The sequence below is a fragment of the Bufo gargarizans genome, chromosome 2, assembly GCF_014858855.1.
Source record: "Bufo gargarizans isolate SCDJY-AF-19 chromosome 2, ASM1485885v1, whole genome shotgun sequence".
NCBI lineage: Eukaryota > Metazoa > Chordata > Amphibia > Anura > Bufonidae > Bufo > Bufo gargarizans.
Window position 1 is genome coordinate 495,180,423 of NC_058081.1, and position 24,564 is coordinate 495,204,986.

Sequence of the window (24,564 nt, forward strand, 5' to 3'; positions counted from 1 at the left end):
TATATATAAGTGTGACCAGCTTTCATTATAGGTTGTTATCACATATCTGCCAAACAATCCTAATATAATAGCTTTTGGGGCAGCCGTTTCGCTAAAAAAGAACTTATATTGATATGCTAATGACCCTCTAGGTGCTATGGGGGCGTCATTAGCACCTAGAGGATCGGTCTACCTTCACAAGATGCCGCCGCCCAGCGCGTCCCTCCACTCCGCCCATCTCCTCCGGAATGCGATCAAGCGGACGACTTCTCGCGCATGCGCCGTGCGCGGCTGTATTTGGCGCATGCGCAGTGAATGTCCGACCGCTTCCCTGCTCAGACATCTCCACTACGCCTGCGCCGATGACGTAATAGTGCTCCATCGGCGCAGGCGCAGTGGAGATGTCTGAGCAGGGAAGCGGTCGGACATTCACTGCGCATGCGCAAGAAGTTGTCCGCTTGATCGCATTCCGGAGGAGATGGGCGGGGTGGAGGGACACGCTGGGCGGCGGCATCTTGTGAAGGTAGACCGATCCTCTAGGTGCTAATGACGCCCCCATAGCACCTAGAGGGTCATTAGCATATCAATATAAGTTCTTTTTTAGCGAAACGGCAGCCCCAAAAGCTATTATATTAGGATTGTTTGGCAGAGCAGACACTAGCGGATCGCTAGTGTCTGACACCTAATTATGTGAAAACGAAGTGGTAGAAACCCTTTAAGACCACGTTCCCTTGATCATGGGCGTCCCAGCAGTCAGACCTCCACCAATCAGACACTTATAACCTGTTGTGTCATAGCTGTTGGACCTTTTCACATTCCCTATCCTTAAAGGTTTTCTTTGGGTGTAAAAAACATTTTTATAAAAATAAAAAATCTCTCAAAATATGTTTCACACTAAGGCTACTTGCACACCTGCGTTTAGGTGCGGATCCGTCTGGTATATGCACAGACGGATCCGCACCTATAATGCAGACGCTGGTATCTGTTAAGAACGGATTCGTCTGCATAAGGCTCCATTCACATGTCCGCAATGTGTTTTGCGGATACACGGAGCCACGGATCCGCAAAACGGCAATGTGCGTTCCACATTTTGCGGACCGCACATTGCCAGCACTAATAGAATATGCCTGTTCTTGTCCGCAATTGCGGACAAGAATAGGACATGTTCTATTTTTTTGCGGAAACGGAAGCACAGATGCAGAAGTGCGGATCCGCAAATGTGGATGCGGACAGCACATTCCGGCCCCATTGAAAATAAATGGGTCTGCACCCGTTCCGCAAAATTGCTGAACGGATGCGGATCCATTTTGCGGACGTGTGAATGGACCCTTACTCTGTCAAAAAAAAGTCTACGTCTAAGTGTAAGTCAAACTGATCCGTCCTGACTTACATTGAAAGTCAATGGGGGACGGATCCGTTTACAATTGCACCATATTGTGTCAATGTAAACGGATCCGTCCCCATTGACTTACATTGTAAGTCAGGATGGATCTGTTTGGCTCCGCATCGCCAGGCGGACACCAAAACGCTGCAAGCAACGTTTTGGTGTCTGCCTCCAGAGCAGAATGGAGACTGAACGGAGCCAAACTGATGCATTCTGAACCGATCCTTATCCATTCAGAATGCATTGGGGATAAACTAATCGGTTTTGGGGCCGCTTGTGAGAGCCTTGAAACGGATCTCACAGGCAGACCCAGAAACGGCAGAGTGAAAGTAGCCTAAAATACAAATGCTCGCCTGTTAGAGGGGCTGTGTCCACTTTTCTAGTTATTCTGTATCCACAGGATCGGGAATAACTAAGTGATCCGTGGGGGTCTGAATGCTGGAGCCCCCACTGATCCCCCTTCTTGACTGAGCGGCAGGTCGACCATATGCCCTGCCTCTCCATCCAGTCTCTATGGTGTCGCTGGAGATGGCGGAGTACAGCGCTGGCTATTGCAGTGGTCCCAAGGAGAATGAATGGAGCAGCAGGGCATATGTGTAGCCTGTCACACCATAAAAAGGGTGAACAGGGCCCATTCCTGGGATCAGTGGGGGTCGCATGCCTATGGTGTGGAGAGGATAACTTGAAAACCTTAAATCCTCCACCACTACTATCTCTTTACATGGCAGCAGTGATGAGTGTAAATACGGAATATCATCACTGCCGCCATGTAAACCATACGTGGCAATACTGGAGAATGTGACGCACTGTGCAGAATTTTTCGGGTATAAGTCCAACCGCCTTTGCAGGTCATAACCTTTAACAAAGCCCAAGCAAAGGTGCTAGAGGAGCAACGTGAGCAAATGGCACAAACGGAGGGTCATAATGTCTATAGTGACTATACATGTGTGTGAGAAGTCTGAGTCTGCTATAACATTGCACACAGTTCCACCCTCTGTACCCCTCACCTTATATTGCCTCCTGGTCTCCACAGGGGTACAGACATTTGGTTAAATATTACACTATAGCTCTTATAAGCTTCAAATGGACACAGAAGTCCACGACTCCGAAGAGGTTAACTAGATTTGAAGCGACAGCCCGCCCACGCGAGCTCGGAGTCTCCGCCCAGTCCTAGCTTCCACCAATCAGCTTGTTCTCACACCTGTAGGCTGTCCAATCACTGCTCCTCTTCTGACTGGTGTCATATAACTTAGCTGCTTGCTCACAGTCTCTCAGACAGTGACAGTCAGAGCGGCAGTAAAGATGAAAGGACCCGAGTTTGTGACGCTCAATACCGGGGCTAAGATGCCTATCCTCGGCCTGGGGACGTGGAAGGTGACGCTTCATTATTCTACTTTCCCTTGTATTGTATTTGCCTCGTCTCTGTTTCCCCTCATGCTCCTAAGTAGATGCTAGAAGGGAATAATTATGAGGGGGTGACGTCACAGGTCACGTGGCTCTGGGCTATCTAGGTAAAGCGCGTAGGCGCATTCTTAGCTCCGTTAGTCGCGAGATGCTTTGTACCGCGCAGCGCCAATCATTGGATGCGACTTTTGTACACCTGCACGAAGAATTTATCGCTCTTTTAACGTGGTCCACAGCTTCTGTTTACTTCCATTTTACAGTCATGGTGCAGCCGCTGCCATGTTGGTGACTTGTAAAGCATTGCGTTTCACCACGTAAAGGGGAAGTCCATCTAAAGGGCTCTACGGCCTCTCAGAAGTGCCACTGAAGTGGGTATTGGTGGCAGAGGTCTCTAGGGCTGAGTAGGTCTGCCCCCTGTACAGCTGGCCCACTACTTGGGTTCTCTGTTACCTCATGCTCTTTTTGCTTTCCCAGAGAAGGCATTCCCCCCAGAACCAGGCCCCCCCCCCCCCCCTCCTGACTAAACAGTAGGAGGGATGCGTGGGCATATGGGGGGAAAAAAAACTAAAAACATAATATGCGAGACCTAAAAAGAACAAAAAAAATTGACCGTAACAATTTCTGTTTTTATTCTGTCGCGACAAGCAAAAGTCTCCAGAGGAAGCCACTTTGTGTAGTGCCATAGAAATCAATCGGGCTGTGTACGTTACGCAAAAAAGTGCGTATCGGACTGAAAATACGGCCGTGTACATGAGGCCCGAAGCTTCCTGTGCATTACCATTTTTTTTATCCGCGTGTTAGCCACATGGCGCCGCGCAGATATCTATCTTTTGTGGATCCGTGTGTCCATTCTGCAAATTCTAGTTCAAGTCAAATAAGCCAGCACTGCATCTGCAGACAGCTGTTTCGGGGTGATTGCCCCTCATCAGTGCAGAGCAAAGAGTACTGGCTCAGACTACTTTCACACCTGTTAGGTGTGGATCCGCACCGATAATGCAAACGCTTGTATCTGTTTAGAACGGATCCGTTTGCATTATCATGAACAAAAAAAACTGATCTGTTTTGACTTGCAGTGAAAGTCAATGGGAGGTGGATCCGTTTTCAATTGCACTATATTGTGTCAGTGACAACGTATCCGTCCCCATTGACTTATATTGTAAGTCGGGACGGATCCGTTTGGCTCCGCATCGTCAGGCGGACACAAACGCTGCAAGCAGCGTTTTGGTGTCCAGTCTCCATTCCGCTCTAGGGGCAAACTGAGGCATTCTGAGCGGATCCTTAGCCATTCAGAATGCATTGGGGCTGAACTGATCCGTTTTGGGACGGTTGTGAGAGCCCTGAAACGGATCTCGCAAGTGGACCCAGAAACGCCAGTGAAAGTAGCCTTAACTGGGTAAGAGGCCTGTTAGGGTTAGGGGGTACTTTCTCTCCTTAGGGAGAGAGCATCTTAATCGGCATGAGGAGGCTTGTAGGCCATACATGGAATTCTGGGAGGAAATTTGATATCCATGTCGTATCTCAAGGCTTCGTTAAAGAGCTGAAGATTGACTTATAGGATAGCTGCCTTACATCTGGCGGTATTAGAGGCGGAGCTTATTAAGAGCTAATTTGCATCCCTTTCCCCCCAGAATTCCAGAGGAGCATGTATGGCCTCTCCTCACTCTGATTAAGGCGTTTTCTCCCTAAGGAAAGTACCCCCTTACCTAGGGTTGTCACAATGCCAAAATTTTGGTTAGACTTAGATACCATAAAGTATTATGATACTCGATACCATGCAAAAAAATAAAATAAAACCCCCAAAAAGCTGCATGCATTTTATGGAATGTCTGGACCATATTAGAACAGTCTGATCCTAACTTTTGTCGGTACAGGGTGACAAAAACGGTTACGGTTCTCCGCCTAGGAGATATTTTTAAATATTTTATATTTAATCGTTTGCACTTTTTTGGGCATGGCAATATGTAATGTGTTTTATTTTTATTTTTTTTATTGTTTATATATTTTATATGTAAAATGCAACGCAGCTCTTGGCCTGACCTCCAAGCGCTGCTTTATATTGATTTATGATGCTATGTAACCCTTACAGTTCTAGAATGTATTGGATAACACTGACATAATGCTGCCAGTGTTATCCACTACACCAATGAATATAGTTTGCCTGAATACAAACCCAGGCTGCTGGTGCCGGCCATATCTCATTCCCGGGGGGTTAATTGCGGCGAGCAGTCAGAGGCTGGGTGTCGGGTATGGGATGTGGCCGGCACCCACAGTGCAGCCTGCGTTTGTATTCGGGCATAAACTATATTCATTGGTGGCAGCAGCACAGGGGGCAGGGACTGCTTTTGTTGAGGAGAACATGGCACGTGCTGACAGCAGTGTGTCCCATGTGAGTTCAACGTGTGTGTGAGGGGCGGAGGGTCTAGGTGCAAATGGCGACAAGACTACAAAGTCTTGTCGCCATTTTGATATTGTAAGTCACATTGGAGCCATCTGGAGCCCTGGGTATCGCTGCAACAGGTCAGTTTTACCACATAAGGAACATCGTAAAACTGGCAAAAAATTTTATATATTTTTCTCTTCAGAAACGCTCTAAAAATACTTTGTGGCTCGTTCATCTATGGCTCCATCATTCCATACTGCCATGGGGATGAGTTCTTGGGTTGAGAAGGCAGATGCGACAAGTGCATTCGGCTGACTAGTGGGGTTTGCTATGGTTGAATCACATCATAGCGCCTCCAATCTAATTTGGAAAAAATAAGTGCTCATAATGCCGGAACATTGAGTGAATGAATTCAGTTAGTGGATGTGTCATGCCCTGAATAGTGCTTTCATCCACTGAACAACCAGCAAGTTGTGCAATAGGACCTCTGCATGTAATTGGTTAGAGTCGGTGAAATTGGCTCATTTCTTGCTCTTCCACAATACTTGGCAGAGCACACATTCTCCAATTTATTTTCTCAACTTTTTTTTTTTTCCTCCCCCATGCAGCATATTATATAATTATGAAAACTAGGTTTTGTAACCATAGGCTGGGGCTACACGGTGACATGTTGCGCAACAAAAAGTACACTGACATATCGTTTGACATTCATGTGGCCCCAATGTCTCACAAAACTTTTTGTAATGACAGTCAGTGGTGTTGCGCTGTGTTGCACAAAGATCCAATTTTAATGGATCTTTGTGACTGCAGTGTCACAGTGCCACACCATTGATTATTGCTATAAAAAAGTTGCCTGAATGAAGGAAAAGTATAAATATATATTTATAACTTTTTTTTTTTTTTGGGGGGGGTGGGGTGTTATGGTCGAAACTGATGGATAGGCACCCCTCGCTTAAATGTGCCATGGCGCAGGGGAACACTGGCCCTTTTATATCGTCATGGCCATTGATGTTCTCTAGACACCTGGGCTTCTAATAGGGGCTAGATGTTGCATCTTTAGCTTATGCAGAGGGATACAAAGTTCCATAGAGACTTGGTCCTGTACAGGTTACACACAGGGTTAAATTGAAGCCCCAATTAAAAATGTGTCAAGGTATGCAAACAGTCATTTATAGTAGGTGGCAGAGGGACATTTTGGGCCCCTGGCCGTATATGGGAGCCTTTATCTCTTGGTGGATGTGATTCATTAGAGATGTATGTGTGCATATCGCCCTGTCATTCATCCTAGTGCTGAGCCCAGTAAATGTATAATCCCTTTACAACTATCTCGTAACCTATGGACATCGCCCCTATTGACAGCTCAATAAAACCATAAAATATCACTGCATTCATAGATATATTCAGATGGATATAGTATTAACACCCCTTGAACTTTCCACTTTTTTTTTTCACGTTACACCCACAAACTTGAATGTATTTTATTGAGATTTCATGTGATGGACCAACACAAAGCAGCAAGTATGTGTTAAGTAGGGCTGCACGATATGGGAATTTTGTCGCGATTGCAATTGGGGCCCTAAGAATTGCAATAACGATGGGCGATGCAATATTTCAAGGGAATTGTGCTAGAGGTCTATTTGCTATGGAGGGGATCTGTGGATGACACATATATAGCATCTTATGCTATGTGCCATCCACAGATTCCACCCCATAAGTGTCCCTGCTGTTTGAATGACCCCCCCCAATACAGGGGGTGGGGGCCAGCATCTGGATTAGGGGACCGGTGCAGTCCCTGTATTATAATGCACTGGCCCCGCTCACTGTTGTATAATCTTATTTAACATGCTTTGTTAAAATATAATAATCATTTGTAATCCAGCTGTATTACTTACAGCTAAATTCCGGAGGCGGGTGGGCAGCGCGTTACGCACCCGCACTGCCTGCTTCATTCATAAAGTGGGTGGCACTGTAGGTGTAATTTGCATCTACATGTATAACCCATCCCTGTGGATCTCGTACTCTCTTATCTGGGTAGTCGGAATACAGCTCCCCAGTTAATTTAGCTGTGACCTACCCTTCTCTTCCACTTGAGGCCAATTTCACACTAGTGTATTCCCTCCAGGAAACATGCTGTGTGATGGCTGTATTTCCCGGACTGGACAGTGTTCCTCTGCCCTGAATTCCTACCATCATCATAATCTGTAAGTGTTCCTGCAGAATGCAGGTCTTCTGTAAGAACACACAGCATGTGGTAGATGAGCATTGCTCAGTCCTGGAAATACAGCGATCAGGGTTTCCTGGACTGTATACGTTCATGGCCTAAGTAAGTTATGGCCTCCACTTCCCTAATCATCAGAGCTGCAAACCCCTTCCTCCACAGTAGTAGAGCCTCCCCATGTACTCTGCTCCTTGGTTGCATTCTTTATTGAGAACTGCTGTATGTAGCTTTCCATGTTGGCTTCTGCTAGCGGATTCAGGCGCACACAACAGTGACATATAGCAGCCATTTTGTGCAGAAATGGGATCTAACCACTAGGTTAAGTATCATAATACTTAATACCAAATCGATACAATGCAAAAAAAAAAAGCTCCCTCCTATTTAGGGTTGTTGCAGGTATCAAAATATCGATACTTTTGTCTGGTATCTACCTAGATACCGGGATTTGTCTTTTTTCAATACTAGGCTTCGCTATTGTGCAGCCTAGCATCACAGAATGCGCTGCTGTCAGCATGCTCATGTTCCCTCAGCAGCACAGGGGAGGAGTCGTCGCTGGAGGGGCAGGGAAAGGGGGCATGGTTATCCTGAAGTAAGGAGGCCGCTGCCGCCTTGACTTCAAACTCTGCTGTTACATAGCACGTGCAGGGGATTAAAGTTCAGTTTTCAAGATTTTGGTGAAGGATCTTTAGAAACATACTGCTGGCTACTTTAAGCTAATGCTGGTGGTTTCGGAGGTAACATAGTACATAAGGCCGAAAAAAGACATTTGTCCATCCAGTTCGGCCTGTCATCCTGCAAGTTGATCAAGGTGTTTTTAGGTGACAGGTTCCCTCATTTAATACAAATACAGGTGTCAGCTGCAGAATCACATAGCCATGATCAGCAGCAGTTAACCCCTCAGTGCGGCACCTAAGGGGTTAACTGCCACTGATCGCAGCTCCCAGCTATTATTCTGCTGCCGGCACCTGTATTAAAGGGTAATTATCATTGGTGGTGCAGTGTGCCCCTCCCCCAGTATTAACATAATTGACAGTGGCCACAGGGTCCCCTCTCCATTGGTGGTGCAGTGGCAGCTTCTGGTCAGCCCCAGCAGTGTAATCCTGGGGGCTCCGGCTGCCATAGTCAGCTCCCTGCTGCTGTGTGTACTATGCACAGGGCAGCAGGGAGAGTGTGAAGTCCTATTCACCCTAATAGAGCTCTATCAGGGTGAATAGGACAAATCCCAGGTTCTAGCCCCTAAGACTCATCTCCAGTTAATTTGCATATGTATTAAAAATGTTATTTTTGTATTTTATTTTACACACAATAAAAGCACACAGAGCTATGGGGACTGGGTATTGTGGATGTGCTAGAAGCCATCTAGCAACCCATGTCCTCAGCTCTATACACAAAATCCCCCTGACAGGTCCTCTTTAATAAGTGCTTCTCTTCTTCCTCCACCCCTTCAATCACTTATCTCACATAATGGCACTGCGGCAGGCTCTGGGGGCATTTTGGGATATCGCTCCCCCACATTCCTTGTATATCAGATAACATGGAAGTGGACCCAGAAGTATTGAAGCTGTAGCTGGGCTTTGGGGGTCATCTGCAGGATCATCCTAACCTTCTGGTGTATAGTATGTGACTATAGGGAGAAGGTGAAGTTGGGGCATAGGACAACTTCTCAAAGTTACCCCAATACTCAAACTATTGAATGGGTGATGGGAAAGCTCAGTGCTCGGATTCAGTAACTTATAGCTGGGACATAAGCAGATGCTGATATATTTAAATGGCTGTGAGCTGACAATAAGCTTGTATAAGTATGTATATCACATCCCAGCACAGGATACACTAGGTCGGCTCTTACAGACTCTCCACAGGCTGAACTGTGCTCTTACTTCAGTACCATGACCAGCAGCACTGCCTCTCAGGAGCCTGGAAATGCTGGATGATGGTGCCCGTCATGAGATTCGGCAAAATCCTCCTCTCTGTGGCAATAACTCCCACAGCCATTTAACATAGCGGGCTTCACATTTTCATAGGTGGCATGACCAGCCCTGTCAGTGGGAAGGGAGACACACTTTCCTTCTCCACGTGCGGCAGCTAAACATGTGCAGCTTGGTGTAGACCAAGTGACAATCCCGCTATTAAACCGAACTGGGTATAAATATATCTAAAAAGTATCAAGACTTCAGTACCCGGTGCCACCCTAGTCCATAGGGGGTAAGATGTGTCTGATGTTTAAAGATGGCAAGAACCACTGAATGATTAAAGTGCATGAAAGGACCACTCCATACAGAGGTCTAGATTGTGCACCCCTTAGACCTGGTGCCCAACTATGTGGTGCATGATGGGTATTAGATGAACTTCTTTTTTTTTTTTTTTTTTTTTGCAGTCCAAGCCTGGGGAAGTGACCGCAGCTGTAAAGAAAGCCTTGGATGTTGGGTACAAGCACCTTGACTGCGCCTTTGTCTATGAGAATGAGAATGAAGTCGGGGAAGGCATTCAAGAGAGGATCAAGAAAGGAGTGCTGAAGAGAGAGGAGCTGTTTGTTACTAGCAAGGTAAAAATAAATTCCTGCAGACGTCTTCAGAAAGAGTTTTGACTGTTTAGATGATCTGAAGAAGGTTCTGCCGAAACAGTGCCACTTTTGTCCAGGTGGTTGTGCCCTCATTAATCTACAGTAAATGGGACTGAGCTGCAATACCAGACAAGCCCAATGGACCAGAGTGGTGCTGTTTCTAGAGGAGCAGGAAATGGTAGCTACTTGCTAAAACATTGTCTATATAAAAAAAATGCAGACATTAAGTTTTTATTTTATTTTTATGTGATGGGCAGCAACAAGCATTATTTAATTTATATTTTCTTTGTGATTTAGCTATGGTCAACCTTCCATGAAAAATCTATGGTGAGAGGAGCCTGCGAGAAAACTCTTGCCTCTCTGAAGCTCGATTACTTGGACCTCTACCTCATACATTGGCCAACAGGGTTTAAGGTATAATCACAAGGGTGACCACTGTATTTGAATATGGGACCTGGCTGTGACATTACTGGTCATAGAATATTTAGGATTATCAGATTGTCCTTGAAAACCGTATGACATTCATTTGTAAGGTAAGAACCTTCAGAACGGATGCGCATCTCCATTTTTAAACACCACTTCATTCTTAAAGGGCATCTGTCAGCAGATTTGTACCCATGAAACTGGCTGACCGTTTACATGTGTGGTTGGCAGCTGAAGGCATGAGCCTCTAAAAGAAACGGGGGCGTTACCATTACACGAGGAGGCTCTGCTCTCTCTGTAACTGCTGTGCAGTGATTGACAAAGCCAGGTGTTATGGTGTTTTCACTACCTTGTCCTATCAAAGTGCAGAGAGAGCAGAGCCTCTAGGTGTAATGGTAACGCCCCCGTTGCTCCTAGAGGCTCATTTGCATTTTATGACAACTTCATTTTTCTCAATAACCTACATATGAACATGGAACCAACACGGATGCCTTCAGCTGCTAAGTGCACATGCAACAGGTTAGCCAGTTTTTATAGGTACAAATCTTCTTACAGATGCTCTATAAATTCTTAGAGGCCAGAGATCCATGTCTCCTGCATGGAATTAAATGATGTCTGTGCCTTAAGTCACCACTAGGGGGAGCTTCAGAGTTAACTGTGTACTGTACATATTCTTGACTGCTGTGGGCGCTTTATAAGTATGTATGCTATAAGCTCCCTCTAGTGGTGGCTGCACCCAAATAGCATATTAATACTGGCTGTATATAGGCGATTTGGATTTTTTGTTTTAATTATTTTATTGCTAACAGATGTGTTCTATTACATTTATTGATTTGCAGTTATTTCTTTGGCAGGCTGGAGAGGCTTTTTTCCCCACTGATGAGCAAGGACTAGTGATACCAAGTGACACGCATTTCTTAAATACATGGGAGGTAGGTTATACTGTTTGTTAAATTTTGTACAATGCGTATCCATGTTTTCTTAAAAGGTGCAGGGCACTTGTTGGCTCTCCTGGCTGGTCTAATTTAGTAAATACTTTTGTTCTCTGGTGAAATAACAATGCTAGTATGTCTATTTGTAGAACTCTGCAGTGTCCAGTTGTCAGTGTAATAATGCATTTCCAGGAGGGATAATTGAGTTTTGAGTGAAGATGATTCAGAATATATATTTTTTTTCTTATTTGCTACATCTCTGCATGTGGGTTTGTGAACAAGTGTATTAGGTGCTTCATACAGTGGTATTTGTAGATAAGAACCCCAAAAATTGCCGTATCCGTAAGGGGTTACAGAGGTTGTATCATGAGACAGCCCCTTTCATACTGAAGTCACCCAGCTGAAATAGCTGATTTTACAGAGGGAAGCTGCAAACAACCGGACTCCTCCCCTGCACTGGCCTCTACAGGAAAGATTTGTTACTGCAGGGCAGCTACTCACATGAATGGTTGTCCATGTAGTTCCAGCATGGTCCCAAGATCACCTTACTATCTGGTACATCTATCTGCCTTTTGATTAGTGTTATATATATATATATAATTTTATTTATTTTTTTTCATATTTTTTTTTCTGCCGTCAGGGTATGGAAGAACTTGTGGACGCGGGGCTGGTGAAAGCCATTGGAATCTCTAACTTTAACCACAGCCAAATAGAAGAGCTGCTGAACAAGCCAGGGCTAAAGTACAAACCGTCAGTCAACCAGGTACATAAGGCAATAATGTGATATCTTGTAGGTTCTTAACCCCCTTAAGTACAACCACTGTATATGTACAATGGAAGTCCTCTCTTTAATCATGGCGCCCGCTCAAAATCTGAGTGAGCACTGTAGCCACTGGGTGCCTGTAGAGAGTTACACAACAGACAACTGGAGGCATTGTCAGCGATCGTCAATAACAACGATCACAGGTATTTAACCCCCTCAGATGCTGTGGTCATTTGTGACCACAACATCTGAGCTGTGAAATTGTGGGAGCTCTGCGCTTCCAGGGCCCAAATGGCTCCCCCTCACTGAGATCGAGGGAGTTGTTTGGTTGCCCATACTATAAATGTATTTATCCTGTACGGTGAACACTGGCTGACTTGCTGTCTTTTCATCACTTCACCTCCCTTAAATTGAATAAAACACAAGAACTATAAAAATGTGGTATCGCTGTAATCGTACTGACCCAGAGAATGAAGTTAACATATCTGTTTTACCACAGAGGGAACACCGTAAACAAAACCAGTCTAGAATTCTCCAGCTTCCTACTACATGTTACACAATATAAAATGGTGTCATTATAATGTATAACTGGTCCCACAAAGATCAGGCTTTCATATTTCTATGTGAATGGAAAAATAATAACGTTATGGCTCTGGGGAAAAAACTGAAAATTGCTTGGTCCTTGGAATGGTAAACCTGAAAAGTAAACTGAAAAAAGTGCAGGATTCTTTAGAGTTTCTGTCAGACTCTTACAGAGATCATCGGATACTTTCCTCTTGATGCTGTTAATTTTTGGCTGACATGTAGTTAAGAGGGTGAGCTGAGGGGATGGGGAGGAGCTGTGCCTAGGCCACATGACTGATAGTTGTGATGTCACTGGCCTAGGGTAAACTGCAAGAAGGCAGCAGTACTCACAGTAGCACCAGGGTCTTCTTAAACAGCTGATTGGCTGGGGTCCTGGGTGTTGGGTGACCTATTAAGATAGGTCATCAGTTACAAAGAAACTGATAACCCCACTTGATAGTTTACTGTCTTATTAATTATGTGCTTTGTATTCCAGATTGAATGTCATCCATACTTAACGCAAAACAAGCTCATTGAGTATTGTCAATCTAAAGGCATTGCTGTGACAGCGTACAGTCCTCTGGGATCACCAGACCGGCCTTGGTTAGTAAATTGAGATTTAGTCTCTACAGTCTGCCTTCTAGAAAGGGGGCTGAGGTTCTGAACAGGGGACACCCATATGGATTTATGATCTGGAGGTGCAGCCGCCACTAGGTGAATCTTGCTGCATAAAGGCTTGTCCACATCTGCGTTAGAGGCTCCGTTTGGGGCCTCAGTCACAAATTCCATCTAACAGCGGAGAGAAAAATATTGCATGCAGGACTTTGTTTTTTGTTTTTAAAAAGACAGAACGGATCCCATTATAGTCAATAGGATCTGTTTGGCTCTTAGTGTCAGTTATGTGCCAAATCCGGAACTAAACTGTTAACTACATGACCGCCCTCTTTAATCCCTAGTGGTAAATGCAGACAGAATTGTTTTGTCTTTTAACACCACATCTATGTAGAGATTCAGACCTGTGGGGCTCAAACCCTTTATTTTTTTTATTTTATTTTTTAGGGCCAAACCAGAGGACCCATCTCTTCTGGAAGAACCCAAAATCAAAGACATTGCTGCCAGGCATAAAAAGACAGCTGCCCAGGTAAATGAGAGCATGTTTTTGTGACACTATACATTGCCAGGGCTTTAAGTTTAGGACTGACCATATCCTCCAATGTGCCAGTCACATAGGGCACATATATAATACTGGGAAATGTTGCGCAAGTACAGACATTAATTTTAACTTGTTCCAATAGGTCCTGATCCGCTACCCTATTCAGAGGAATGTGGTAGTCATCCCGAAGTCAGTGACTGATGAACGTATTGAAGAGAACTTTCAGGTATAAACTTGTGGAAAGATGGAAATTGATCTTCTGCATTGTGTGTATATATTACATATCCTTTACTGATTCAGAGTTACATCCTGTATTATACTCCAGAGCTGCACTCACTATTGTGCTGGTGGAGTCATTGGGCCAGATTTATCATTAGCTCAAGTCAGAATAATGGAGTGAAAAAGTTGCAAAAAAAATGTGCAAATGCTAAAACTGCTCACAAATTTGCGACTTTTCTACTCTGCACTATGCTCACCAGTTTTCTGAAAGGGGGCGTGTTTTCTTATGTAAATGAATCTCTAGACAGATTTACTATTGGGAAAATTTAAAGTCTCAAAAAAATGCGCAATTTCACTCCAGTGAGGACCATGCTTGTCTTATGAGACTTTTTAATAGAACATGCGACTTTTTCGTAAAGATGTGCGACTTTTGTAAAGCTGCTTACTGACGGATAAACTGCTACCGTCAAAGCACATTTATTACAGTCTTAAAGGGCCGATCATAAATCTGACTTTAGCCATATGTGAAATTGGAGTGAGCTGTCAGAGTAATGATAAATCTGGCCCATTGTGTCCATGTATGTGTGAATGAGGCCTAAATTTGTGCAGATACTCCAAAGCTGCACTCCCTATTCAGCTGGTGGGGTCAAATACAAGCAGGATCATTACAAAATAAGTAATATAATCTATGTACACAGTGACTCCACCGGCAGAATGACTACAGCTCTGGAAGAAAATACAGGATGTAACTCTGGATCAGTCCAAGAGAAGTAATGTGTGTACATATCCCCACATTTTACTACTGTGGCTGCATATGAATTCTGGCTTTATTGTTAAAAAAAAAAAATTTTTAAATAAAAATACAAATTTTGGACACATATATGCAAATTAACCTGAGATGAGTCTATGTACGGCACTGGTGGATGTGACTTGAGGACCAGCGCTGTACATGTACAGCAGGTTGATCAGGACAGTGCAGGAGCTGGGCCCCTGCTGCATATACTGGCATTGGTGAAGATGCTGGTGTATTAACCCCTTGTATGCCGTAGTCAAAGCTGACTGCAGCATGCAGAAGGTTCGTGGAGGGTACAGGTGCACTCCGCTTCCCCATCGGGTCCCCGTGCTGCAGTGGCTGGGACCCGATGGCAGAGAAGGCAAACTCGATGCCTTCCATAAGCATCAGGCTTGCCTTCTTACAGAAGCCAGTAAAATCCAGCCCTTAGCATAAAAGCTGACAGAGGGATCAGACCCCAGAAGTTGAAGTCCCTAAATTAAAACCAGACATTGGGTATTGCCGCATCTGTAACGAACGACTCTACAAAAATATCACCTGATCCACCCCCTCACCTGAACATTGTGAAAAAAAATAAACTTTCTTTTTTTTTTTTTTTTTTTTTTTTTACCTTGCATCACAAAGTGTAATACCAAGCGATCAAAAAGTCATTTGCACCCCAAAATCGTACCAATCAAACCGTCATCCCGCAAAAAAATTAACCCTACCTAGACGATCGGCCAAAAAAAAAGGGTTGTAGGGGTAAGGGTTGTATACAATCTTCCGAAATTGCGTTCACTGTAGCCAGCAGTACTTGTCGTATGCATTCCCTCCTTCCTTAGGTGGAGTATTTGCACTACTACTGGATACAGTACTTGCCTTATGCATTACCTCCTGCTATACATGGACTAACTGCACTAGCACTGGTTTCAATGCCGCCCGTAGGCATTCCCCCTTCCATAGGTGGCGGAATTGCATCTCCACTGGGTACAGTAATTTCCGTATGCATTAGCCTCTTCCATAACCACTTCAACCCCCCCCCCCCCCCCCAGCTGAAACACCCTTAATGACCAGGCCACTTTTTACACTTCTGCACTACACTACTTTTACTGTTTATATTAATTTTACCTCCTTTTCTTCTCACTAATAGGGCTTTCATTTGGTGGTATTTCATTGCTGCTGAAATTTTTTTATCGAAATGTAATGATTTTTTTGGCAAAACAATGATATTTTTCACTTTCAGTTGTAAAAATTTTTAAAAAACGACATCCATATATACGTTTTTCTCTAAATTTATTGTTCTATATGTCTTTGATTTAAAATGGTTTGGGTAAAAGTTATAGCATTTACAAACTATGGTACAAAATGTGAATTTCCGCTTTTTGAAGCAGCTCTGACTGACTTTCTGAGCACCTGTCATGTTTCCTGAGGTTCTACAATGGCCAGACAGTACAAACACCCCACAAATGACCCCATTTCGGAAAGTAGACACCCTAAGGTATTCACTGATGGGCATAGTGAGTTCATAGAACTTTTTTTATTTTTTTGTCACAAGTTAGCGGAAAATTATGATTATTTTTTTTTTTCTTACAAAGTCTCATATTCCACTAACTTGTGACAAAAAATAACTTCCATGAACTCACTATGCCCATCACGAAATACCTTGGGGTGTCTTCTTTCCAAAATGGGGTCACTTGTGGGGTAATTATACTGCCCTGGCATTTTAGGGACCCAAATGCGTGCAAAGTAGTTTGAAATCAAAATCTGTAAAAAATGACCGGTGAAATCCAAAAGGTGCTCTTTGGAATGTGGGCCCCTTTGCCCATCTAGGCTGCAAAAAAGTGTCACACTTCTGGTATCGCCGTACTCAGGAGAAGTTGGGCAATGTGTTTTAGGGTGTCATTTGACATATACCCATGCTGGGTGAGAGAAATATCTCGGCAAAAGACAACTTTTTTTTTTTTTTTTTTTTTTTTTTTTAATACAAAGTTGGCATTTGACCAAGATATATTTATCTCACCCAGCATGGGTATATGTAAAATGACACCCCAAAATACATTGCCCAACTTCTCCTGAGTACGGCGATTCCACATGTGTGACACCTTTTTGCAGCCTAGGTGGGCGAAGGGGCCCAAATTCCTTTTTATGAGGGCATTTTTTTGACATTTGGATCCAAGACTTCTTCTCACGCTTTTGGGCCCCTTAAATGCCAGGGCAGTATAAATACCCCACATGTGACCCCATTTCAGAAAGAAGACACCCCAAGGTATTCCGTGAGGGGCATATTGAGTCCATGAAAGATTGAAATTTTTGTCCCAAGTTAGCGGAAAGGGAGACTGAGAAAAGACAAAAAAAAATTATATATAAATATATATTACCAAAAAATCATTAGAGATTACCAGATCCAACAGAGTATCGCCCCCAGTAAGAGCTTCTGCAAACTGGCCCATAAAGTGGTCCTGGAGAAAGTTGAGGAATTTTCGCACCTTTGCGGTGGAGGCAGAACCATGAACCCCAATCAATGTCTGGGAAGTTAAAATCTCCCATTATGACCCCGCTGGTGCCCTGTAATCTTCATCTAGTGGCATATGGGTACTACCACTGGATTCTGTGGCTACGTCCGTATTGTATCCTTTTCTTCCGGTGCTGATTGGGGGTGCAAATATGTCACCCTTTTCCCTCTCAGGGGGGTTACCCAGCAACACTGTGTCCTAAAAACCCCCATCCTCATGGGACTCCACCGTTCAGGTCAGTCAGGTTATTGGTCCTCGACAACATGTAGTGCATACGCTATTCCACAGAATATTGTGATTACGATCCAGCAAGCAGAGTGTTGCACTGACTCTGTATTCTCTGTCCACCACTCCTCTTTATCTAGGTGAAGTGGTTATGCTGGCACTCTGGATTGGCTACTATAGCATGTTCTCTGCCCCGTGGACTGTTTTGGGATGTCCCATGGTCCTGTGTCCCCCAATGATGCGAGCGAGATTTCTGTGAACTCACCTGTAAAATCTTTCTCGCTTAGTTCATTGGGGACACAGCACCGACCCAGTACTTATTATTCTTGGTAGTGGTTGGTTCCCAGTTGGGTTTTCAGCTCGGGTTCGCTCCCACCAGCATTTGTTGCGTTCTCTTTTGCTATGCACATGTTTCTACTGCTTGAGCACAAACTGACATGCTTTTTTCAGGCTGGAGGGGGTTTAGTCTGCAGAGGAGGAGCTAACACTTTTCAGCCTAGTGTCTCCTCCTAGTGGCAGCAAGCGGCTATACCCACAGTCCTGTGTCCCCAATGAACTAAATGAGAGCTGGTGAGTCCACAAAAATCTTGTTTTCACAAATGACAGAAGTCTAGCTAGAAAAATGGGGAAGCTGGAGGCTATAGTACTAGAAGAACACATGGATGTAGTTGGTGTGGCTGAGACATGGTTGGACTTTTCGCATGACTGGGCTGTTAATATTGAGGGTTTTACACTATTTAGGAAAGACTGGGTAAATAGAAAAAGGTGGTGGTGTGTGCCTGTATGTGAGGAGTGAACTGAAGACAAGTGTGAAAGAGGCAATTGTGGGTGAGGATGTGGAAGTTGAAACGGGTATAAACGCTGAAACACCAAGTATTTTATCTATAGACCCCCCCCCCCCCCCCCCCCTCTTAACATCAGAGAAGAGAAACAGAACTGTATAACCAAATAGAGCGGGCTGGCACAGTGGTCATAATGGGAGATTTTAACTTCCCAGACATTGATTGGGGTTCATGGTTCTGCCTCCACCGCAAAGGTGCGAAAATTCCTCAACTTTCTCCAGGACCACTTTATGGGCCAGTTTGTAGAAGCTCTTACTGGGAGCGATACTCTGTTGGATCTGGTAATCTCTAACGATGCAGAGATTTTTTGGTAATGTTACTGTTCAAGAAACACTAGGTAATAGTGACCACAATATAATTATATTCTCCCTAGAAGCAAACTGTCAGGCAGAGCAAAGACACTGAATTTCAAAAAAGGTTTCCCTGGGTTGAGGGCAGCATTTCAGGGCATAGACTGGGAGCATTTGAAAAATACAAATCTGAGGGGTCAGCTGTATCGTCTGAAGTGTACAAAGGGCTTAATAAAATCTGTAAAAAGGAGATAAAATTTGCAAAAAATACAAAACTAACAGCAGGTAGCAAAAGAGCAAAACAAATCCCCAAAAGTTATTTAAATATATAAATGCTAAAGCTAAGTCTGAGCAGGTAGCTCCACTAAATAAATAATGGTAAAGGGGGGTAGTCACTGAAGATAAGAAAAAGGCAGAGTTACAAAATGTTTTATTTTTTCCTGTGTATATACAAGAGAAAGGAGCTGATATCTGTGGTGCTAGGGCTGTTGGTGCATCCAGTAATATACTCGGTTAACTGTAGATGGTCCAAGACAAGTTTAAATAGGGTAAATGTGAACAAGGCTCCAGATGGATTACACCCAAAAGTGCTTAAAGGATGAGATTAATAGCACCATTTCTATTTTTGCAGATACTAAGCTATGTAGAACTGTACAGTCTATGGAAGATGTCCATATACTACAAGCTGACTTGAACACTGAGTGATTGGGCATCAACTTGGCAAATGTGGTTCAATGTGGACAAATGTAAAGTTATGCATCTTGGTAGTAATAATCTCTGTGCTTCATATGTCCTAGGGGATGTAACAGGAGTCACTTATAGACAAAGATCTGGGTGTCCTTGTAGATGGTAGATTAAATTACAGCATACAATGTCAATCAGCTGCTTCTAAGGCCACCAGGATATTGTCATGCATTAAAGGGATGTAATACTACCACTTTACAAAGTGTTGGTGCGGCCTCGTCTGGAGTATGCAGTTCAGTTCTGGGCATCAGTCCATAGAAAGGACGCACTACAGCTGGAAAAAGTACAGAGGAGAGCAACTAAAATGATAAGGGGCATGGAGGGTCTTAGTTATGAAGAAAGATTAAAAGAATTTACTTTAGTCTTGAAGAGATGTCTAAGGGGGGACATGATTAACCTGTATAAATGGGCCATGCAAAAAATACAGTGAAAACTTCCTTACTGTAAGAACTGAAGCTGTGGAATAGACTTAAGGACGTGGTCACAGCAGGAACAGTGGACAGTTTAAAAAAAGGGTTTAGACGAATTCTTAAAAGTAAACTTTAATGCTTATGGAAACGTGTAGAAATCGGAGTCAATTCCTTTTGGGATTCTCATCCCCACCTATCCCCTTGGTTTAACTTGATGGACGTATATTTTTTATTTTACCTTACCTCACAAATTGTAATACCAAGCGATCAAATTCATATGCACCCTAAAATAGTACCAATCAGTCATCTCATACTGGGAAAAAATGATCCCCTACATAAGACAGTCGCCCCAAAATAAACTGTGGCTTTCAGAATATGGAGACCCTAAAATAGTTTTTTTCTAAAATGCTTTATGTAAAGCTGAAACAACCATATTTCGTATTATCGTGTCCGTAACAACCTGCTCTCTATAAAAATGGCACATTAACCTGTCAGATTAACATTGTAAAAAAGAAACTGTGCCAAAACGGCTATTTTTGTCACAAAAAGTGTAATATAGAGCAACCAAAAATCGTATGTGCCCTAAAATGGTACCAACAAAACTGCCACCTTATCCCATAGTTTCCAAAATGTGGTAACTTTTTTGGAGTTTCTACTCTACGGGTGCATCAGGGGTGTTTTCAAATGTGACATGGAAACTTAAAATTATCCCAGTGAAATCTGCCCTCCCTAAAAACCATATGGCGTTCCTTTCCTTCTGCGCCCTGCCGTGTGCCCGTACAGCAGTTTACGACCACATATGGGGTGTTTCTGTAAACTACAGAATCGGGGTAATAAATATTGAGTTTTGTTTGGCTGTTAAACCTTGCTTTTTTTAGTGGCGGAAAAAATGGATAAAAATAGAAAATCTGCCAAAAAAAGTGATTCTGAAATTTCATCTACATTTTCCTTTAATTCTTGTGGAACACCTAAAGGGTTAACAAAGTTTGTAAAATCAATTTTGAATACCTTGAGGGGTGTAGTTTCTAAAATGGGGGGTTTCTACTATGTAAGCCTCACAAAGTGACTTCAGACCTGAACTGGTCCTTTAAAAAGTGGGTTTTGGAAATTTTCATAATTTTAAGATTTGCTTCTAAGCCTTCTAATGTCCCTAAAAAAAAAAAGTTTTTTACAAAATGATCCAAACATGACTTAGCCATATGGGAAATGTAAAGTAATAACTATTTTAGGAGGGATCACTCACTATCTTTTTAAAAGCGGAGAAATAAAATTTTTGACAATTGTGCATTTTTTTCCAAATTTTTGGTAAATTTGGTATTTTTATAAATAAAAATGAGGGGGCGAGAATGAGTTTTATAAACAAACGTTCTATTAGTTTTGTTATTAGACTACTCTATTAAAGTTATCGAGAATACTTTTTCAAATGTACTTATTGTTTCCTTTCCAGGTGTTTGACTTTGAATTGACCCCAGAAGAGATGAAAGATATTTCCAGCTTTGATCGGGACTGGAGAGTCTGTGCCTTAACTTCGTAAGTATGACTTAAAAATAGGCTGCAAAAGATGCGTACATCCGTAGGTCCGTTCCGCGGACCTCACACGGTCAATATCTGTGTTTTGAGGATTTGCCTAATTGTGTAGCCATGTTAGATACAGCAGGGGAAAATTCAGCTGATTGGAGCCTGCAATAGCCGTGTGATCACTGCACAATGGAGTGTCGGCAGCTGGTAATTACCTTTACAACCAGAGTAGTGCCATCTGAGAATCCACTAAAGGGAGACCAACCACTTGGAGAGGTGGAGTCCCTCTGTGAAAGTGTGTTAGACTGCCCAGATGAGATTCTGCATGGCAGAAGACAGCCTGGTGCTCTGATTCAGAATTAGTGTTTCCTGATGGAGGGGGCCAATGCTGCTGCAAAGTGGGTAAGTAAGAGCTCCATACACAATCATAGCTGAGAATGGATCCACTTAGGGGGAGACCGATCCGCCGTACAATGGTGTGTGTGGTACATCTGACTGGAGCCTGGGAGCGAGACACTGTTTGCAGGCTGTCTGCCCAGCACGCGTGTCGCCCCATTACCCAATTGCAACAAGAAGCCGAGGCACAGAGCCTCCTGACCCCTAAGTTGACGTGTCCCAATAGCAAAGCAGAGTGAGTGGGTGGGAAGCACCCTCTGGAGAGAAAGACATTACTCCTTTTACCGTTCATTCATTGTCCTGTTAGATTTATTTCAAGCTGGCAGCTCTTGGGGCGTGTACTCTCAGGAGGTGTGCCCCTTCTGCTGGTGGCAGTTGAACAATGGAAATAGGCATGTATGTCCATCTCGTGAGCTGGAGAGAGTTTAGAAAAAGGGACAAACAGCAGGTGGTGCTATACAGATTTCAGTGAATAAGAGTAGGCCTAACAACCAGGCTGTACAACATACACATTTCTGCCCCCCTCCTCTATGGGTGTTACTCAAAAGCTCCTTGAACCTCTTTCTGAGATGGGGGGGTGCCCTATTATGACTAGATCTGCAGATGAGGGATGAACTCTCAGATTGACTCAGGACATCCTACTTCACAATGCCTTATAGAAGCTGCCATGCAATGTGATGACAAATTCTGCCACAAAGTAAGTCTGTTAATAGGTAGCACATCGAAAGGCAGAAGTGCATGGACATGCACTAAACGTGGCATACAGCATGAACGCCTATGATAAATGTGGACTCCATTCTACTTTATATCTGCTGTATTGTGCAGGCAATAGAGGGGCAGCTTGGGTGCAGTCAATGATGACATCCGTACTTATTTGCCCCACAATGTGTTAAAAAAAATTTTTTTTTTTTTTTTTTTCAGAGCCAGAAAACACAAGGATTATCCATTCAACGCAGAGTTTTGAGGGCTCGCTTTACCTGTTACAGCTCCAGTTTTTCTAGATAATACTGTTCATCTGCAACCATTTGGAAATGACTGTAGCAGGGTGTTCCTTTTTCTTCCACACTCCAGTAACTCCGATATACAATAAACCAGTGTTATTAGTTTGATTGGTGTGTTGTATCTGATCAGTTATGCATTTATAATCAATGTGTATATCACTCATCCTGTATTTAAAGAGGACCTTTCACCTGGAAAAACATTGCAAATTAAGTATCATTACATGTACTGCTGTATGGAAAGAGTTAACAGTAAGATGCGGCTCCCTCCCTCTCCCATCGGGGGGCTGCTGTGCCTTTGCAGTCCCCCGACAGGATGGGGTGACAGAAGGAGGGAGCCCCAGTCCTTACCCATCTGCAAAGTTGTAGCCACAACTTCGCAGACTGGGAAGGTTCCCATGGCAACAGGACGCCTTCTCAGGCGTCCTGCTGTCCATGGTGCTGAACAGATCTGTGCTAAAGGCATAGATCTGTTCAGAAAAAGTGTAATATATTGTACTGTACTGTACTGTATTATACAGACATCAGACCCACTGGATCTTCAAGAACCAAGTGGGTCTGGGTGAAAAAAAGTGAAAATCAAACACTTATCACTGATTAAAAATGAAGAAAAATTCTCTACACGTTTGGTATCGCCGCGTGCGTAACGACCTGATCTATAAAACGGCCATGTTACTGTCCCCGTACGGTGAACGCCATAAAAACTATGAGAAAATTGAAATTTTGCCCACCTTACTTCCACAAAAAGGTAATAAAAGTGATCAAAAAAGTCGCATGTACGCCAAAATAGTGCCAATCAAACCGTCATCTCATCCCGCAAAAAATGAGACTACCCAAAATCGCCCAAAAACTGAAAAAACTATTAGGCTCTTAGACTATGGAAACACTAAAACATGACTTTTTTTTTTTTTTTTTTTTTTAAATGAAATCATTGTGTAAAACTTGCATAAATAAAAAAAAGTATACATATTGGGTATGGCCGTGTCCGTATAGAACAGCTCTATAAAAATATCACATGAGTTAACCCCTCAGGTGACCACCGTAAAAAAATAAAAATAACGGTTTAAAAAAAAAGCCTTTTTTTGGTCATCTTGCGTCACAAAAAGTCATATGCACCCCAAAATAGTGCCAATAAAACAGCCATCTCAACCGGCAAAAAATGAGACCCTACTTAAGATAATCACCCAAAAACTTAAAAAACTATGGCTCTTAGGCTATGGAGACACTAAAACTTTTTTTGTTTTAAAAATGAAATCATTGTAAAACTTGCATAAATAAAAATAAAAAATTGTATACATATTAGGTATCGCCACGTCCGTGACAACCTGCTCTATAAAATTACCACATGATCTAACCTTTCAGATGACCGCTGTATGAAAAAGGTTAACAGCTCAGGGAGCTCCCTCCCTCTCCGATCGGGGATCTGCTGTGCCTTTGCAGCCCCCCGATGGAGAGGGAGACAGCCCTCTCCTTACCCTTCCCCGTCTGCGAAGTTGGGGAAGGTTCCCATGGCAAAATCAAAGAACACATTTATCACTGATTAAAAATGAAAAAAATAAAATTCACTACACATGTTTGGTAACGCCGCATCCGTAACGACCTGATCTATAAAACGCTCATGTTACTTTACCCAAATGGTGAACGCCATAGAATAAACTATGATGAAATTTTGCCTGTACGCCAAAATTTCAACAATCCAACCGTCATCTCATCCCGCAAAAATCATACCCTACCCAAGATAAATCGCCCCAAAACTGAAAAAACTATGGCTCTTTTAGGAAACACTAAAACATGATTTTTTTAATATTTTTTTCAAAAATGAAATCATTGTGTAAAACTTACCTAAATTAAAAAAAGTATACATATTAGGTATCGCC

The 24,564-nt window shown here is 43.2% G+C and overlaps 1 protein-coding gene across 1 annotated transcript; it reads left to right on the forward strand.

Moving 5' to 3' along the window:
• The first annotated feature begins 2,597 nt into the window (after nucleotides 1-2,597).
• Nucleotides 2,598-22,798, forward strand: LOC122928405 (aldo-keto reductase family 1 member B1-like). The gene is made up of 10 exons (XM_044281198.1): nucleotides 2,598-2,737; nucleotides 9,740-9,907; nucleotides 10,223-10,339; nucleotides 11,203-11,280; nucleotides 11,921-12,043; nucleotides 13,104-13,210; nucleotides 13,667-13,748; nucleotides 13,903-13,986; nucleotides 21,223-21,305; nucleotides 22,611-22,798. The coding sequence occupies exons 1-10, from the start codon at nucleotides 2,666-2,668 to the stop codon at nucleotides 22,651-22,653; spliced, it is 957 nt and encodes a 318-aa protein (XP_044137133.1). The 5' UTR covers nucleotides 2,598-2,665; the 3' UTR covers nucleotides 22,654-22,798.
• The last annotated feature ends 1,766 nt before the right edge of the window (nucleotides 22,799-24,564 follow it).

Excerpts from the sequence above, each read along its gene's own strand:
- LOC122928405 (XM_044281198.1), top strand. The coding sequence starts at position 2,666 with ATGAAAGGACCCGAGTTTGTGACGCTCAATACCGGGGCTAAGATGCCT. Across the intron at positions 13,749-13,902 it reads ATAAAAAGACAGCTGCCCAG|GTCCTGATCCGCTACCCTAT; the intron begins GTAAATGAGAGC and ends TTGTTCCAATAG. Across the intron at positions 13,987-21,222 it reads GTATTGAAGAGAACTTTCAG|GTGTTTGACTTTGAATTGAC; the intron begins GTATAAACTTGT and ends TTTCCTTTCCAG.